The sequence below is a fragment of the Indicator indicator genome, chromosome 1 (genome assembly GCF_027791375.1).
Source record: "Indicator indicator isolate 239-I01 chromosome 1, UM_Iind_1.1, whole genome shotgun sequence".
In the NCBI taxonomy this organism is placed as follows: Eukaryota; Metazoa; Chordata; class Aves; order Piciformes; family Indicatoridae; genus Indicator; species Indicator indicator.
Window position 1 is genome coordinate 99743618 of NC_072010.1, and position 19070 is coordinate 99762687.

At 35.6% G+C, this 19070-nt stretch overlaps 1 protein-coding gene across 1 annotated transcript in view; it reads right to left on the minus strand.

Moving 5' to 3' along the window:
- Positions 1–19070, minus strand: part of CADM2 (cell adhesion molecule 2) — a 261666-nt gene that overhangs the window by 30644 nt on the left and 211952 nt on the right. Inside the window, exon 9 of the mRNA XM_054392117.1 lies at positions 18236–18355. Within this exon, the coding sequence (XP_054248092.1) occupies positions 18236–18355 (120 nt within the window). The remainder of the gene's footprint in view (positions 1–18235; positions 18356–19070) is intronic.

The following is a 19070-nucleotide window of genomic DNA, read 5'->3' on the forward strand; positions in this document are numbered from 1 at the left end:
CTAAAAAGACAATAGGAGAACATGAGTTCCAAAAAAAGTATGTACTTATACCACAGAAACATCTTCTGGGTACACCTAGAGCTACATTGGGCAGAACCATAAAAATGCCTGCATGATGCATAAAGAAGTTTGTTCAGCAGGCTTTGTTTCTCTGTGCCAAAAATGATGGGAGGCCGCTTCAAAAATAATTATGTCAACACAAATTTCTGATTGGGCAGTTCATAAGAAAATCAGGGATACAGTAGTTCTTGAAAATGTTGATGTGTAATCACTTAATGTGATTTCTTAATATTTGTACTGAATGATTTTTATTGAAATTTCCTGTGGTAAGTAAATTCTGAGCAGCATGCTTACATTGTTTGCACATCAATAAGTTTTTAATAGTAAATTATATTGTTAGAAGAATTAGTTTAAACTGGATTAAGGGAGGGTAATATTATGGTTATGATTTAGTCATCTTGTGATTTTTCTATTTTTGCCTAAGTCAGTTACTTTTCTTGACATTGCAACAAACATAGCCTTGTAGCTTATCTTAGTCAATAACCTAACAGTTATAAAGATGCATTTTGATTTATTTTACAGTTTAAAATAACAGTTGAAGATATGGCTTGAGGATGCTATCGTTTTATTCATTTAAATTATGATCAATACGGGATTTGCATTATTTTTCCTGTGCAGAAAACTCTTAGACCACTGGAATGGATGTACTAGACTGAAAAAATGCCACCTAGCCCAATTTCCTTTACAGCCAGATGAAAAATAGAATATGTAAAGTTCCCCTTGTTCACTCACCCATTTTCTGGCTCCAGAGTCTAGAAACTTTCTGCATTGGTGACTGTATTCACATCACTCACTTTTTCATGTTATTTCTAATTTAATTTAACTGCTACCACCTCTCTTTTCAGCTATCTCTTTTCCAAGCTGAAAAGTGCTAGTCTGTTTAATCTCTCTAAGCACAGACACCATTTTCAAACAGCAGCCATCCTTCTCACATTTTTTTTTCTCATTTCTATTATATCTCTTTGATGCTGGATAACCAGAACTTCATACAGTATTTCTGATTCAGAGGTGCAATATTAAGCACGTAAGGCACACCATAAGGTGCATTATTTAAGGCGCACCGTTTAAGGTACAGCATAGATTTATACAATGAAATTGCAATGATTTCTATTTGGGCTTCTACTCATCTCCTGCTGGTGCCACAATTTTATCTGCCTTTCTGTATCATCACTGAACACCTACTTGTTTTCAAAGAACTATCTGCCATCTCTTTGCAAAGTATTATCAGCAGCTTATTCAGACTTCACGTTCACTGTTCCAGTGTTTACAGATGATTTTTTTTTTTTCCCCTGGAACCAATACATCAATGTTTCATCCATGCTACAAAATGTTTAAGTTAGTTAAATGTCACATGCCTATAACTGTCATGGCCTCTCCCTGCACAGTGTAATCCAACTCTTCCTTCACTCTCTCCTTGGCAGTTGTCCTTTCTCTCCCTAGCTAAGAGCAAGAGCACTACAGCATCAAATGACTGTGTCAATGACACAGTAGGGCCCCACGACTTGTTTCGTGGTAGTGAAATAGTTAATATCATTTCAAGTGACAAATAGAAGACACACAGTCTTGAGATATCTAAAGTTATTTTACAAGAGGTTTTGCGAAAATAGCACTACTGGGCAGGAGGAGTAGAGAAGAATTATCTCCTCAGTGTGTGAAAAAAATGCATAATCTTAGGTAGACTTCTAGAAATACTCTTACACTGAAAATTATTTCAAAGGTTATGTAAATTGCAAGCTAATAATATATTTTTGAGGATCTGTGAAATGGGGAGGGGGACTGTTCAGCATATGAGTACCTAGTTTTAATTTATTTTAAATTTATGTCATAAAAGTACAGATGTACTATTGCTGTCTAGTAGCAGTAATATTTAGCATTATCAACTCTCCTAATACAGATGTTCAGATATATATTTCGAAAACAAGTGAAAAATGGAAGTCCCATTATTTTTTCTTTCTTTGAAGCAGGTTCTGTGGACACTTCAGACAGAAATTGGGTCTTATCTTAATATTCACACCTTATCAAAGTTGTGAAGTGTTATATAAAATGAGCAAAGCAAGTAAATGCTTGATAAGTGCATTACAATATAAATGCCTTAACCTTATCTTGAAAATTATTTATCTATAATAGAACAGACTGAGTGCCAAGAAAAAGGAATGTACCAAACTCCTCATTTTTGTTCTCCTTGTCTCAGTATGCAACAAATACATGGCAAAAAAAAATCAAACTAATGGAATAATTGGGCATGATTATGTCACAGTGCCTGTTACACAACTTTCCAAATAAACTTTCTTAAACAAATCTTAAATAGTGGGAAATTATCCCTAATGTTAAACATAGTCCTAATCTCCCAAGGACACACATGAATTTGACTTATAGATATGTTGCTTCCCTGATTTCCATGGGATTTCCATACCACACAAAGTATGCAGGTAAACTTCTGCAGGACTGGACTGGTATCTACAGTCTGATTTATGGCATTTGTCTAGAAAACAAGAAATTGCAGCTCATAAGAAGGTACCTAGGAAACAGCTAATGGTTTTGCAACCTACTGTGTGATTATGTAATCACAAACTAATTCAATTAGCATGCAATTATGAAGTATGTTTAATGTCTTGTAAAACTGATAACAACTTCTCAGGATTGCAGTACAGGTCTGACAAAAAAAAAAATACCATCTGTAAAGTTCAGACTGAATAACAAACTGCTAGTTTGCAAGTCCCATTCTTTCTAACACTTTCTCCCTACTATGTATGTAAGTAGTGCTTCCAATGCAGCACAGCTCTGCTGCTGATACATCATTTTTGTTTTGATTGCTGGAAGAATAGCTATGGAATGCATTCAGGATTAGTTCATATTCCTGTAACTGTTAGTGGTCATCAGGTATTTTGTGGAACCAATTGCCACGTTTTCCAGTGCTATGTATTTTATTTCTTTGGTTTTATCTGTATTTTTCTTTCACTAAGATATAGGCAATGCAAAGACAATAATTAGTGCTTATTAAATATCAGACAAAACTGAGATCTTAAAATATAAGATGTTCATGGAAAGAATAAATTTTAATGAAAAAGGTCAATTAATTAAAAATTAAATAACAAACAGTTTGTTGGGTTTTTTTTTAACAGAAAAAAAATTAGCATTCTTTCTCCTGATAGTCATCTTGGAAAATTCACACAGATTTACTACACTCACTGATGAAAAAAAAAATAGGTTTTTTGGATGAAGATCTGAGGTTAGAAGCAAGATTTTAGTCAATGTTCAGGACTAATAAAGCTGGTATTTTGAAGTCTAAACTGACCAAGACTCTGAGAACATTTGAATGCCTTTTTCATTTCTTCCATTTTCAGAAGACTTCCCTTTAAGCATACTATTAATACTGCAATGTGGCTAAAATAACTGCTCTTTTCCAACTGCTCTGTTTCAAACTTGTCTTTAGAGCACAGTACAAATTATCATCTTTCAACCCTTAAAAGAGAATTAAAATAGTTTTAAAAAGCATTCAATAGCCAAATAATGAAAGAATTCAACACCAGATGGAGAAACCTATGACTGTAACACTTCTAAAAGCCTCTGTGGCTTTTTAAAAATTATATTGTATTCTCTCATAAATTGAATACTTTGATTACAGTTTATTTGAAAAGAAAGATGGCATAGATTTTCATGTGTAATATTAAATGTAAAACTTAGACAATTTCAGGAACCTAGGTCAGCTGGAGATTTGTGAGTTCTAGTGCAACATCAGGAATCTGCTGTGGCTATCATAAATCTTAAGAATGAATAGTATAGATTAAAATAGAAGAGAACAGAATAGTCAAGTTGGAAGGGACTTACAATGATCATTTAGTCCAACTGCCTGACTGCTTCAGGACTGACAAACAGTTAAAGTATATTACCAAGGGCAATGTGCAAAACCTCTCTAACAGAGTTGGGGTATCACCCACCTTTCTGATAGGAAGCCTGTTCTAGTGTAGGAACACTCTCTCAGTAAAGAAATGTTTCCTTATGTCCAGTTTGAACCTCACTTGGTGTAGCTTTGAACCATTCCCACATGTCCTGTCACTGGATAAGATCAGCACCTCCCTCCCCACTTCTTCTCCTCAGGAAGCTGTAGAGAGCAATGAGGTCACTCTCAGCCTCCTTTCCCCCAGACTAAACAAACTCAGAATCCTCAGTCAATCCTCAATTTGATGAACAAATGTGGATTCTAAGAGTCTGAATGAATGTATTTAAGTATAGACATATCCAAAATAGTTTCCAAAGTACACATTTTTAAAATCAGATAGTCAGTATTAATAGTGGCATAAATAAAAAATGTGTGATAATAACAGAAACTATGGTAGAGAAATAAAAGAATGAAATAGACAACAGTAGGGAATTTGGAAAGGTAAATATGCACAGAGGATTTTCACGAATATGAAGCTTCTCATTGTCTTTCATTTCTCCAGTTCTGTTTTTCTTACTGCTTTCCTCAAACATGTTTGGTCAATGACAGGCCCATTCAATTTTAGACACCTGTGATTTTAAACAGTCATTAAAATTTTACTCTAGGTTCTCCACTGAAGTTTGTGAATGCATGAAGAATTAGCAGCACCATTCTATAGCCATCAAGTCAAAAAAGAGAAAAGGGTTTAAGACATGCAGTCCTACAAAACCATAACAGATGAACCCCAAGGGAATGATATTAGAAGACATGCTGTAATATGATCTTTTTTTGAAGCACATGCTAGCTATTGAGCATGTTTAATTTTCATTTACATTAAGGTAAAAATCATAGTCGAAGAATTTTTACAGCTTTAGAAAGACTTCTAAGATCACTGAGTCCAACCATCAACATAACAACACCATGGACATTAAACCATATCATGAATTGCCACGTCTACACATTTTTTTAACACCTCCAGGGATGGTGACTCCACTACCTTCCTGGCCAACCTATTCCAATGCCTAACTACCCTTTCAGTAAAGAAATTATTCCTAATATTGAATCTAAACCTTCCCTGGTGCAATTTCAGGCCATTTCCTTTCATTCTACCACTGATACTAGGGAGAAGAGACCAACACCTACCTCACTACAACCTCCTTTCAGGTAGCTGTAGAGAGCAATGAGGTCTTCCCTCAGCCTCGTCTTCTCCAGACTAAACAATCTCAGTTCCCTCAGCTGCTTCTCATAGACTTACTCTCTGTACCCCTCATCAGCTTTGTTGCCTTTCTCTGGACATGCTCCAGCACCTAAACGGCCTTCCTGTAGTAAGGGCCACAGAACCGAACTCAGAATTCAAGGTGTGACCTCATCAGTGTCGGGTACAGGGTCATGATGACTTCCCTACTCCTGCTGGCCACACTATTCCTGATACAGGGTAGGATGCCTTTGGTCTTATTGACCACCTGGGCACACTGCTGGCTCATGTTCAGATGGATGTCAACCAGCACCCCTAGATCCTTTTCTGCTGGGCAACTTTCCAGCCACTCTGCCCCAAGTCCGTAGTGTTGCTTGATTTAGGCCTGTGCTTAAGTGCAGAAATGCTCAAATGCTGTGATACATCCACCGTAGGTTCAGAGATTTTTTCATAAAATGGTTTAATATGTTAGGATTTTAAAAGTTGTTCAGATAGGAATTGGGACAGCATAAGCAGGGTTAGTAGAGCACAACATGTGGCAACTCAGATGTGTTTTTGACAATTAAAAAAAAAATCCTGAAAGTATTTGAGTAGCATTAACAGCCCTAGAATATGCTCATTGTGTTCTGCCTTCAGAAGAGATTAACAGTTCATCACTTTTTATAAAACAGACACATTAGAAAATGTGGTTTAGACCAATCCACATGTTCTTCTCACTATGAACTTTATTCTGTTATTATACACAAGCACATGCAAGCATTGCCTATAAAAACAGACAAAAAAGTTTTCTGTCCTTGGATATTCCTGATGTTCTTAACTTCTGCATAACACTCCAAATATACCAAGAGCAAGATGTTTCACAGTTCATGCAACCCTTATATTTTAATATGGTGCTGAAGGAAATCACAAACCAGTGTGAATTTTTCCTGTGCATGAATTATTCCTGGACTTGGTTGAGAAGGATTTAAAATTTGTAAAAATCCTATACTTCACTTTAGAATAAACACAAAGAAGTACATTCTGCATGGGAAACAGAAACTAAAATCTCTGAGTGTCATAGTAGCAATTGGCAGTAAATTTTCCCACAGAAATTGTTCAATAAGAGTTAGTGAATACTACTTAAAAGCACCAGAAAGTAAAAAAAAAAAACAAAAAAGGACGTTGCAGTCACAAAACCAATTATCACATGTACCTACAGTCACTGCTATAACACAGGGACTTATGATAATAATGACAACAAAAAAGTCCCATAGGGACTCACAAATTACTTGGCACATGGTCTTGTGGTGGAGGAGAGCCAATGTGATTGTAAAAAAAGACTAATTTCTTCTTAGCATTACTAAATCCAGAAACATTGGGAACAGATGCTTCAGAGATGAACTGGAGGGATAGGGTCTTGAATTAAGCCATCTTTAAAATCTTAAATAACCTAGTGTGAGTTTTGTAATACACACAATATGTCTAACCAAAAAACCCAACACATGACATATGTACACCCCTCTACAATAGCAACCCAGCATCCACACTAACAATACTGCATTGTAAGGGATAAACAAGCTCAGGAATGGTGCCAGTAATTGTGACATACAATCTCAAAGTGTGCCCAAGAGTGCAAATCAGCCCGGGAACAGAGGGAATTCCTGCAATGGAGACAGTAATTGAGTCAAGCTCAAACCTACACATTAAAAATGTTCCTCTTTGGCCTTCACTGAAAAAGTACACCCAAAAAAAAAAAAAGTTAATTGTTAATACTTTACATATTAGCCTCCTATCATGCTTCCATTTTCTAACAAAGTCATAAAAGCAAGTTTCTGTCAAGTACATCCACAAACCTGGTCCAAAGTCAATGGCAAAGACCAAAAGGGCTTTAAAATGAAAGTTGCCTCTTTTCTGTAAGGAGCTGAATGAAGTTCATTACCTAATGCCTAAATAGTAGAGACTTGTTATCCACTAGAAAAGAAGTATATAAAATAAAAAGAATGACTTCCTTAAATTGTCCTTTTTTTTTTTTTTTTTGACTACACATAACCTATTCCCATAAAGATTTATACTCTGGTATTGTTGTCCAGGATCCTTGTCTCTTATCCTTTATGCTGGAAAAAGAAATTGTATATTAACGTAAATTGCTACTCCTGGTATTTTTTTTTTCCTTGGCTGATGGCTTTCTATTACAGGCTTGTAAGAATTCAGACTGGAAAGTATCCCAAGCATCTTGATTGAAAGGATTTGATACATTCCTTTTTAAATTCATGCTATCTAAATCACAGCAGGATGACTTGTAATCAAAGTTTCTTAAAAAGAACATAAATTTGGGGAAAAGGAAAAGGCCATTCAGCCCATTGCAAGTCATCTTGGTTAACACAGCTCCTCCAGAATAGTGTCTCCCTACTTTAATGACCCCAGTGCCTCCAATTCCAAACTTGGCTCAGTTGGCTATTGAAAAATTGTATTTCTCTCAGAGTGAAAAGAACTTCCTTGTGTAGATTCTGAATTTCATTTTTTCAGTCATTTCCATTTGTACTTTCCCATTCAGTCTTTTACACTCAGCCAAACAGTGAGTCAAGTGTTATTGAATAAGGCTTTCCACACTGTATTTCTCAGAATAGATGAGTTTGTAATTCTCTTTCTCTCAATTTTTATGACAAATAGAAAAAAAAGAACCCAGCTGTGATTAGGTACAGCGTTTAAGGCACTGTACACTACAAACCAGACTTCTCTTCCACTTCTTTCCTCTAAGGTGTGTTTTAAGCCAATCTTTCAAAACACTAGTATTCAATTTTTTTCACTAGTATTTCAATTTTTACTAAAGCTTTGAGGACTTTGCTTTTTTTTTTTGCTCCCAATGTGACAGCCCAACTGCAGCAAACTATTAATCTTTAAGGATTTTTGGTTTAGAGTTGTAACAGAACTACAGCAATTCTCTGTTTGCATTTCTAGTCCCTCTCCCCTTAGTTGTAACAGGGAAACACATTTTAGCACCACTGTCAGAAGCACAGTGCATTCAGGACATGAACAGCTACCACAACAAGCCCTGCACCTTCAGCATTTTGCTATGGTGTGCTGAGATTTGCAAGGCATATGCTAATCGTTCTTCTCTAGAAAACAGCCATGTCATGCTGTTACTCAGCTCATTTGTCATTGTATACACTGTGCTCTGAAAATAACCCACATAAAGTATGATGTCTCCTACAGGGGCCCTACATGGGTTTGAGAGAAGACCCAGGCAAAGTACTAAGCTGTAGTGATGTTTCTGTTGGTTTCTGAAAGAGCTACTCCTATGAAGCAATCACACAAGCCAGCCTCTCCAAGCACCACATCGAGTTTTCTCCATGGCATATTCTCGTGAGTAAATGGACACCTCAAATCATTAATGCAGCAAAAAAGAGGGATTGATAGGCAATTGATTTCAACACTCTGAAAAATGCTAAAATACTACCTTAAGAATACCCTTTTTTGTATTCAGTATCTGAATAACCTCACACATGAAAATTAATGGAGATTAAGTCATCTCCAGAATCCTTTGTAGATTTTGCTTTTATTTTATTGTTCTGGGGGAATGCTGTAGCTTCAAGTTTTAGCAAGGTCATCTTTCAACCAAAAATCTTAATATAATTAGTATCAATTCTGTATTTCATGAGGCTGACACTGGAAGTTATTAACTGTGTTTCAAGTGGAGTGCCACAGAAACCAAGAGAGTAATCTTTTCAGCTTCAAAGGCATAGTTGATGACTATAGTTCACTGGTTAGTGAGAAAGACATACATTTTGTATTAGCAGTAAATTTTAAACTATAAGCATTATTGTATCTCTTTCCTTCCTTTCCTCAGTTTTATACCTTGTCAGCACTGTTTCGGTCTTTTTTTTTAACATCCGATGTGTTAAAAACTGGAACAGTTGCTTTAGTTGCTCTTGCCGTTAACTGCAGCAATTGTTGTTGCACTTCTGCTCTTGACAATGAAGCACATCACCAGCATCCTGACAGCACAGAACTTGCTAAAATCTGCCTTAAGCAGAATTATCGGGGGGGGATTTTGTTTTTTTGTGAGCACTATCTTTAAATAACACAATATCTCTGTAAGTAAAATAAAACTACCTTAGCCTTGTTATTTGATATAAATATATCAACAATAAAACCTATTCAACAGGAAGTATTTGCCTAAACTTTCTCCTTGTTATAAGAATGCATTCTATCTCCCTTAAAACTCACCATTGAAGATATGCTTGACAGCACCCTTAAACAAACCAAATCAATCTTAATAAGATCCTAAAGAGCATAGATTCAATTCTTTCAAATGAAGGCCAACAATAAATTTGGAAGCATATTTGCAGTGTCTTCTTTACAATAAATACTCACTTTTGAGAAGAAAACACAGATGGAATGAAAAGTGTTTTTACTGGTCTAACACAAAGCAGTGTGTGGCTTTCAACCTCAGAGAAATTTAACTGAGAAGCAAGGCTCAAGTTTGTAACAATGAGAATAGAGTGTGTCAAGAGAAACACCAAGGGAAATTGTGAATTCTCCATTTCCTTAGGGTCTAAATTAAGTGTACACATGTTCTGGCAGATGCTGTTTAATAAAATGAAGGTTTCTATTCCTCACTATAGCTCTAAGAGACGAATCTACATAAGCATTTAGGCTAACTTACCCAGTGGGTCTCTCTCTGGATTTAGCAGATCACAGACGTTATCTACAAATAACATACTAAACTACATACAGTTCCACTGCAAATTAATGAGCTTATGTATATGTAAGTCATCTCACAGAAGAAAGAGTATTACAGCCTGTTCTCCTGCAAAGGAAATTCTTCACATAATTACAGGTCATTCTCAAGCTTATGGGGCACTGCAGGCAACACTGGTAATACATTAAAAATAGTCTGTCACTCTTAGGACTGGGAAATCCAGATTCATTCAAACCTCAAAACTACCTGGCAGCTACATGAGATAAACTCATTTATTCAGTTTGCAAGCTACACTGTTTGTAGAGCTGCAAGTACTTGAGCTCAAAAGTCCCGTGAAATCAGTGCCACTCTGGCTTTTAAAGTAACAGGTATGTTTTTTTTTTTTAATCATTAAGCATGACTGGAGCATGAAGTTAGTACAAATAATACAGGTTTCAAGTCTTGTTTACATCTGAAAGTTCAAAATTACTACACATTACTAAAATTTAGGAAATGTTATGACTGAGGACACCACTCAACCAGAGGTCAGATGAAAATGGTCAGTATGGTTAGACAGATTCTTCAGTACACATTGATTTTTATGTTCTGTTTTACATAGAGGTGGTGATACTGATGACTTCAGTCCTTATGTATTTTTTTTTTTGAAAGGTCTGTGTTTCCTTGCCTGTTACATGTGGAGGATGGTCAGAAGGAAAGAGTGCTAAGACCTTACAGCCTGTGGCACCTGAGGCAAAGTGTCAGGATGAATTCAGATCAAAGGACTTTCTTTGCAGGCACTCAGCATGCTTCCAGCAGAAGGGACTCTTAATTTGGAAAATCTCTCATACTGCTAGCTTACAATGGATTCTGTTAGACTGCATAATTTATAAGCAGTTGAAAAAAAAGCCCAGTGTGATCAGAGCTCAGGTTAGGAATGTCTGAATTCCTGACACACTGCTGAAGCCTCTCTGGAGCTCAGCTGTATAATGGAATCTTTATCAGACCATCAACCAATTGTGATACTTACCTGTTCAGCATTGCATTTTGGGTTAAGTGATAATCCATCAAGGCTGGAAATCACTGTGTACTTTTTAAGTTGCATACTTCATTACTGCAAGCTGACAGCTGGATGGATTTGTTAGCACTAGAAATATTTGTTACAGACATAAAAAGAAGGCTCCTAATACATGGTATTATGATATTTCTTTCTTTTCATGTATTCAGCATGTGTTGTAATCTGTCTCTCATTTATGATGTTCATTTACATGGCAAACGACTCAGAGTATGAAATCTATATTTGTTCCAAAATGCAACAGCTAATTTCATGAATAATATGACCAAATAACACATAATAATGACGACAGTCTTCATCTTACATCGTAATAGCTGTAAAGCAGAGAGGATTGCAGTTTTCTAAATTGCATATTTCTTTGGTTTAGCTTGCATAAAAGATAAAAATGGAAAAGTTCAAGGACATTTGACAGCAATTGAGGTAACTAGCACAGTGTGGGAAATGTTGCAAGGATTTTTGTTTCCGGCCAGCCTGCTTCCCATGATGTCTTGAGAATTATTCTGGGATTGATATTGCAGCTATAAAGCACCTTTTAAAAGTATTTGAAAGTTAGGAATTCCACACAGGAGCACTTGGTTTTGATGTTGGTCTGCTCACAGTATAAACATCAAGTTATGTCAATTTTTTTAGTATGTAGTGATAATGAAGTTTTACATTTAGATTCACACTGCATGAAAAAGTATTTCCTTTCATAACTGCAATCTGGTGCTACTTACTGCCCTGTTGTCATGTTTCCTCTGACTGACAGGAAGATATCTTCTGTGGACACAACAATATTAAAATTTCCTAGACTTTATTTAAAAAAAAATGTAGATTGTTTTCATACTGTGCTTACACAGCCTTTTGCTTGGCTCTTACATGTCTATGATCACCACACATGTGAGTGAATATTGTCTGTACGATTCTGATTCTTTGTGGATATACTTAGAAATCTGCAGAAATTTAGCCAGTAAAGAAGAAAGTGCTTGAGTTTTGGATTTGAAGTTTGTTAGCTTTTCATTTGTTTGTTTGCTTGTTTATTTGTTATGTTCTTGGGTTTTTTTTTTGTTGGCTTCTATTGGGATGCCTTATACTATGAGACTAGAAGTATAAGAGGAACATCTGAGGTCTCCCAATTTAAATTTTATATATTTTTTTTAAACAAATCTGTGTACATGATCAACTGCATTAATGTTTTTGAAAGTCACTTTCATGATACTGTAAGAAGGCTTTTCCTGGCTGTTTATCTATCAGACCTGAAAAACAAAGAGTTCTTTGAGTTAGAACAGATGCTACAGTCTCCTCTGTTGATCTTAATTTTGTGAGCTTTGAGAATTTGAAGCATTAATTGCACCACCAAGCCTGACTAGTGGGATGAAACCCTAATTAAATGTTGCTTAGGGAATGGAATAAATACAGTGTTTCCCCTAAAAAGAGCACTGTGGACCACTAAGCCTCTTGAAAATATAGTTATGGTACTTTAGAAACTCCAAGTGCTGTTGAACACAGTAAGAGCCAGAGAAAACACAGACATATACGGACTGGGTAGGCACACATCTGAAGAACAATTTTTTTGAAGAAAGAGATCTAAACATCAACAGTACAGAGTTTTATTTTTATTTTCAGTCTATTCTAATCCTATTTTTTTTCTCTTCCAGAAACTCTAGCAAATGTCAAGCAAGTGAGACCAAATGAGCTGTATATAGTGAATGAGTCAGAAGACACACTGAGGAATCTACAAAGAAACAGACAGAATTAAGAGCAGTTCACCTTCCTCACTTATGTTGGGCAAAACTATTCTGGATTCCACTGTTCATGGCATAGTTCTTGTGAGTCCTTCAAGTACCACAAGTGAATAAAGAAGCACAAGACTGCCTAATATTTTTTTTAAAAAACTCTCTGTTCTAATTTGTTCGTATTCGCATAAACTTTACGTTTGAATGTCACCATGAGAGGTATATTTTGATGTAAAAAAGTAAATTGTTATCAAACAACAACTCCCAAATCTTGCAGTATTGCTTTCTGGGTACATTGAACCTCTGCTTTGGTTAATCCTCCCAATTGCACAGAAGCCTAGCATTTGGCCCAATGAGCCACATGCCTGATGATGAGCTGAAGCCATACAGAAACACAGCTGTGGAGTTTTTCTTCCAGTGTCAGAGCTGTTGGTAGCAGAGAGCACATGAAAAAGGAGGCAGGCAGTATGACATGTCTGCATCTCCTCTGCACTTGTTATCTAGTAGCAGACCTTGGGAATCTGGGCACCATTTCTCTTCCTGGTCTCTATTTAGCCCCTATGAGTGACAAGGTACTCATCTGAGTAAAACCAGACACAAATTAGATTTTATGTTACTACTACAGCTATGAAGTAACATGTAAAACAAATAGCTTTTAAGATGCTATCATAAACCCCCTGTTTTTAACACTAGACAATGCCATTTTCTTTATTATCAGAGTTGAATGCAAGTAAGTATACACAACTATATTTAAGCTATAAGTCTACCCTTACCTCCCCTGTCCATCACATATTCTGTACCTTTTCCTTGCTTTGTTGATTCTTTCTCTGTCAATATCTCAAAGTGTCAAGTTATACTAATCAGATTATGTGAAAGGAAAATGAAATCTAATACTTGAAATTGTCTGGATACAAAAACCCTGAGGACTACAAGTCCTGCCCACGTAGTTTCTGCCTGTCAACTGTCTGTAAGTAAACAGTTTAGCTAAACAGCTCAGGTTTTTTTTTTTTGTTTGTTTGTTTGTTTTGTTTTATTTCATATAGGCTTCAAGGTAAAAAATGGAGAAAAGAAAAGTAATGCAGTTGTTTTTTCTAGCTAGGATGTTTGATATTTATATGATTAAATAGAAATATTCTCAAATTAAAATCACGATAGTTTTCAAAATGATCACATCCTCAAACCCTTCCTAACTCACTATAAATGCTTCTTCTAAACTTAGCTCCACAGATCTCCTTTAAGAAATTTTTCTTTTTTTACCAAAGCCAAAACTAATAAAAGCAAATTGGATTATAATAAAACAGGGACTTTATTCATATATAAATGTATATATACATTGTCACCCTGACTATTAAATAAACACTTGAACTTCACAGTGCAGCTGCCTGGGAGCAGCATCACGTCTTTGCTAAATGCAATGACTTTTGGAGATGTTTTTAGGCATTGCTAAATAAAGCTTTGAACATTCTGGCACAGTCATTATACAAGTGAGTCAGCTGAGACTGAATCACCCTGATACGTGCAATGAACACAGTGGATCTACCTTTTCAGTTTGGGATGTTCTTGCAATGTTAATTCTGTACCTGTTTGGGGTGGTGGTGAGATTTCAGTCTTCAATAATATCAGTCCAAACCTCTTTGATTTTTTCTTCTTGACAGAAAGAAGAAAAAAATGTGTGTGTGATGAACAAAATGCCAGCCTGTGGGCATGTTTTATGTACATTTGTGTGCACAAGCTTTTCTTCTGGAGAAACACAGAGCTATTCCGACTTGAGGTGGCTTCTTCCAGACTTCATCGCACTCCCTCTCTACCTATATGACTGAAGGATTGGCACAGAACCATCTAAATTAACTTTATGATAGCAAAGAATTTCTCTACTGGGGACAAATCCACAATCCTCTTTTGTCTCTTCTCTTACAAAACAGAACACTAGCAGGGATCCATGAACAACTTTCACAAATAGTATTACATAAAACTCATAGAAAGGAAAGTACTCATACAGTGTATAATCATTCTTTCCGTAGTCCTCTAGAATTGTTTCTTCACATATAATTTATTCTCATTTTGTCATACATTCTTTATTATAGCTATTAGGCTTTAAGATAGCATTGATAAATATATAAAGGGCAATACTCTTCACTGGCATCAAATTGTGTTTAGATTCTTTGAGTTAGTAGGTAATGTACCAGTAAAAGAATAATTAATTCCTGAAGGACTGTGCACAAAAGCAAGCATACGTTTGTCTGGGAAAGTGAGAAGTTTGACTAAACAGGATGTTTATGAGTTATCACACTGTCATCCAACTGGATCAGTAGCTTTTTTTCATGTTGTTTACTAAATGTCATGCAAATTAAGACCAATATGGGTCTCACAGTTCCAGAATTAAGTGATGATGGGTTTGAAACATTTTTTTTCTCCCATTTATTCAGGCTTTTGGCAATGACAAAGTAGACTCATCACAATGTAAAATGACCTAGATTTACAGAGTCTCTGGGCTCTTTATACCCTGTATCACATTCCTGTAAAGACATCTCCTGTGCCTGGATGTGGAATAGTGTGTTCTCAAGGTGGACTACATAAAAGTCATGCAAAATAGAGGAATGTCTTGTACAATTTACCTGAGGTGAGTCACAAGCATCAAGCCATAATTTTACAATAGAATTAATGAAATGAGTCCAGCAAGACCATTATGTCAGCTATTGGAAATCCAGTTCAAAGCTATTATTAATTAATATGTACTACCTTATGGTCTGGGACAATCTTCTGTTTCTTTAAGGCATGATCAGACTAGATCCAATAAAGTAAGATACAGAGAAATATTACTTCCAATGTACCTTAAAGCCAAAACACAACAAAAAATTGTTTGAATGTTGAAAATATATGAAGAGCTTCACAACTTTATGTCTGTATATACTGCTTTATGCCAATAGTCTTACTGGAACAAAAAGCAGAAGTGTCAAAGGGAAATATGTTTAGATACTATTGAAAATCTCTCCAAAATGGCTCTTACACTGTTTGTACTTCTGATGTGTAGGTGGTATGAAAATCTAGATAAGATTCAGTTTAGTATTTCAGAATGGCAAAACTCTGTCTTCACAACAGCTTTTTTAAGTTTGTGAACATTATTTGTTTATGGGTTGAGGAAAGGAGAGGAAGACACCTTAGGAGAGTATATTCCCTCTGTCACAGGAATCAAGTATTTTCAAAGAAAGCAAGGATGAAGAACGTTGTAGCACTTCGATAGCTACACTGCATCACTAATTTCCATGAATTTAGAAAGTTTCCCCACTAAATGCTTTTGCCACTAATTCAGTGGATTAGTTTACCCCATTCAACTTGGAAAATAACTTCAGAATCATAATGACTGTACTTTTTTCTTTTTTTTCTCTAAAGCAAAACCAATCAAACTGTTGTCTTTGGCCTTCTTGGAGGGGCTATCTTTAACTTCCTGTTCATGGTCTTTGATCTTTCTCTATTTCTGGTCATCTTTCAGTGTGACACCCTTATTAGCAACAGCATTCCAGTTGTCATACACTGATGGCTAAAATACCAGTTATTTCATAATTCATGAATAGCATAATTACATTCTTTATTTTTGTCTTTCATCTAATCCACTTCTAAATCCTTCTGTTTTGTTAAATTTCTCACACGTTGCTTGTTGCAATTACTTTTTTTTCTGGTTGTGTCAGATTTTATGCCTGGTTTCCTTTTTCTTCCAGACTGATACATTCTATGATTTATGCTTACAGTAATCTCTTGCTTTCTCATTTCTGTGGGTTTTGATTTCTTAAATTGTTAGGTAGACAACTTCATTAGTTTATTTCATGTGTCCTATTTTCCCTTTGCATTTTCATTTCAACACAAGCTTTTTAAGAAACAGCCTTCCCACAGTCCTTTTTCTCTTACATTATCTGCCCAAGAGACCATATCTATCAGTTCCTTCAGTTACAGTGCTCCCTTCTTCCAAGTCATTTTGTTACAATAACTTCTTTTTCTGGGAAAATGGAGTGCTCATGTTTTAGTAATTTATCATCTTCACCCACATTTCTTTCTTTTACTTCCTCTTAAAACACTATATCTTTGTTACTGTAGCATCAAATACCATGCATTGTCATAAGTGTTAGAGCTGAGGCTTAGAGGAGGGCTCTGCTTTTCCAGGTCTTTCTCTTGATGCCAGGTACACAAAAGGTGGAAAAGAACACATCAGAGTAAAGGAAAAGGAGGTCCTAAATAAAACTTAGAAGGTAGACAATGCCTTAGCAACATCAGCACGAGAAATTTATAATCACAACATATCTAGTCATAACAAGGAGAAGAAAACTACTCATTAAGGACAGTAAGTACCAGCATGGCACATCAAGCTCTGGTCTGTTTTCCACAATCTATATTTTTATTTTTCTTTTTTAATTTATTTTTATTTTATTTTTAATTTTTATTTTAGTTTTATTTATTTTTATTATAAGGGGAAAGGACTACTACAACACTCTTCTGCACTAAAACGATACTTTTGTTCACACTATAAGTAGTATTAAATCTTAAAAATGTAATGTTAGGTTTGATGTCAGTTTATTAGATGAAGGTCACAATATAGAGTGCCCTATAAAGGAAGAAGACAGGTGATCTGACACTATCACAAATTTTATATACAATGGACTTGCATTTAGCTCAGCTTATTCCTGCAAGTTAGTCAGGTTGCTACAGCTGACTTGTCACAGTGTTTCCAGAAATAAAAAACATTTCATAACTCTGTCTTAATTTTCCTGGGATAATTATAGATAGATGTGACTACTTTCAGTGGGGCAAGTGAGTATTATCTCCCCTCTCCTTGCACAATGACAGCCTTCAGCAGACCACACAGGAACTTCCTGCCACTTCACTCACTTTGAGAGATTACTAGCGACCCAGAGGATGATAATCTACAAAGCCTTACACACACATCTTCACTATTGAACAGTTATCTGATCAGTCACTGAATACAACAGTAAAACTAAGCTTTATATTTTCCTTATAATAAAGCAAAGCATTATTAGAAACTTTTTAAAAGCTATAACAGGCAAAATCCAAACAGGATTGGGGGTGGAGAGAGGAAAGATAAATTTCAGATCATTTGTTCTAGTATAAGCAAAATAAAGGCACCCTTAAGGTAGGAATACCTTAAATTGTAGATGACTAACAAGCACGATGAAATGTGATGCCACTTTGTTATCAAGCAACATTGCATCAGCAGTAATTCCCGTGCTGAGACACCTATCTTGTTTTAAATATTAGCACCCAAAATAACCAGACGTAAAAGGTCATGTTTATTTAAAAATAGCTTGCTTGCATTCTACATTAAAGTTAATTTACCAACCTTAAAAAATTAAATGCAAATGTATACAAATAATTTAAGCATCCTGTCAAAGTTCACATGCACACTACTAGAGCAATGAAAATATTCAAGGTCATAGGAAATCTTTCTTAACCGTGCACCATCCTGTGGATTATTCTATTAAAAATATATATTGAACTTAAGTGTTTGAATCCTCTCTTCAGAAATTTCTATCCTTCTTAAAAATCAAACCTGTAATTTCCTATTTATAATGTGGTTTTCAGGCCATAACAAAGAAGCATACTGTACCTCTGGTGCTGATGGCTGTTGCCGATGTGGTTGTGCTGGTTGTTAAGGCTACAGTGGTTGGGACTGTTGCAGTGGTAAGGGAGGGGATGACAGTAGTGGGAAGCAAAGTGTTGAAAACATCTGGTGAGTGGAAAAAAAATATAAAATAAAATCATATCATGCAAACAAAGGAGAACCATAATAGTGGTTTAATTTGTAAATACAAGTATGTCAAAAATGACTAAATTAAAACATGATTAACATAAATTATTACTGGTACAACAGAGTACCTTTAAATTCTTGACATCGTATCACTCTCAATTTTTATAGTCAATATTCAAGCACACAGAATTTAAAACACTGTTAAAATGACTGAGTATCCACAGATCTGGAGAGTGACTGTTTAAGTGACAAGAATCCATTTCTTCACTGAGCCATTTTAAATGCCTCATATAGTAGAAATCATATACAGATGAAACATGCTGTGTCAGAGTGGGAGATGAAAAAACAACACCATCATGCTAAAATAAACACACACATGTTAACGAGAAATGGCTTGTATGTTAAAACACCCACTTTGAGACAGACTCAATGGAAGGGAAAAGGGGAGAAAATGCTACTAACTATAAGAGCTGCTTTTCCCGGACTGCTTTTCTTCTTCCCACACATTTGTTTAAGACACAGTTGTCTGCTAAGATCCAGAGCAGAGTACATTTCAAAATCTTTACCCTAATGAGCAGTCATAGTTATTTTTCAGTCATCCTTAACACTTAAAATTGATTGTTAATATACACATCAGCATTTCTCTAAACCAGTTTAGGATCCAAAATCAGAAATTCTAACAACATTGCTATTG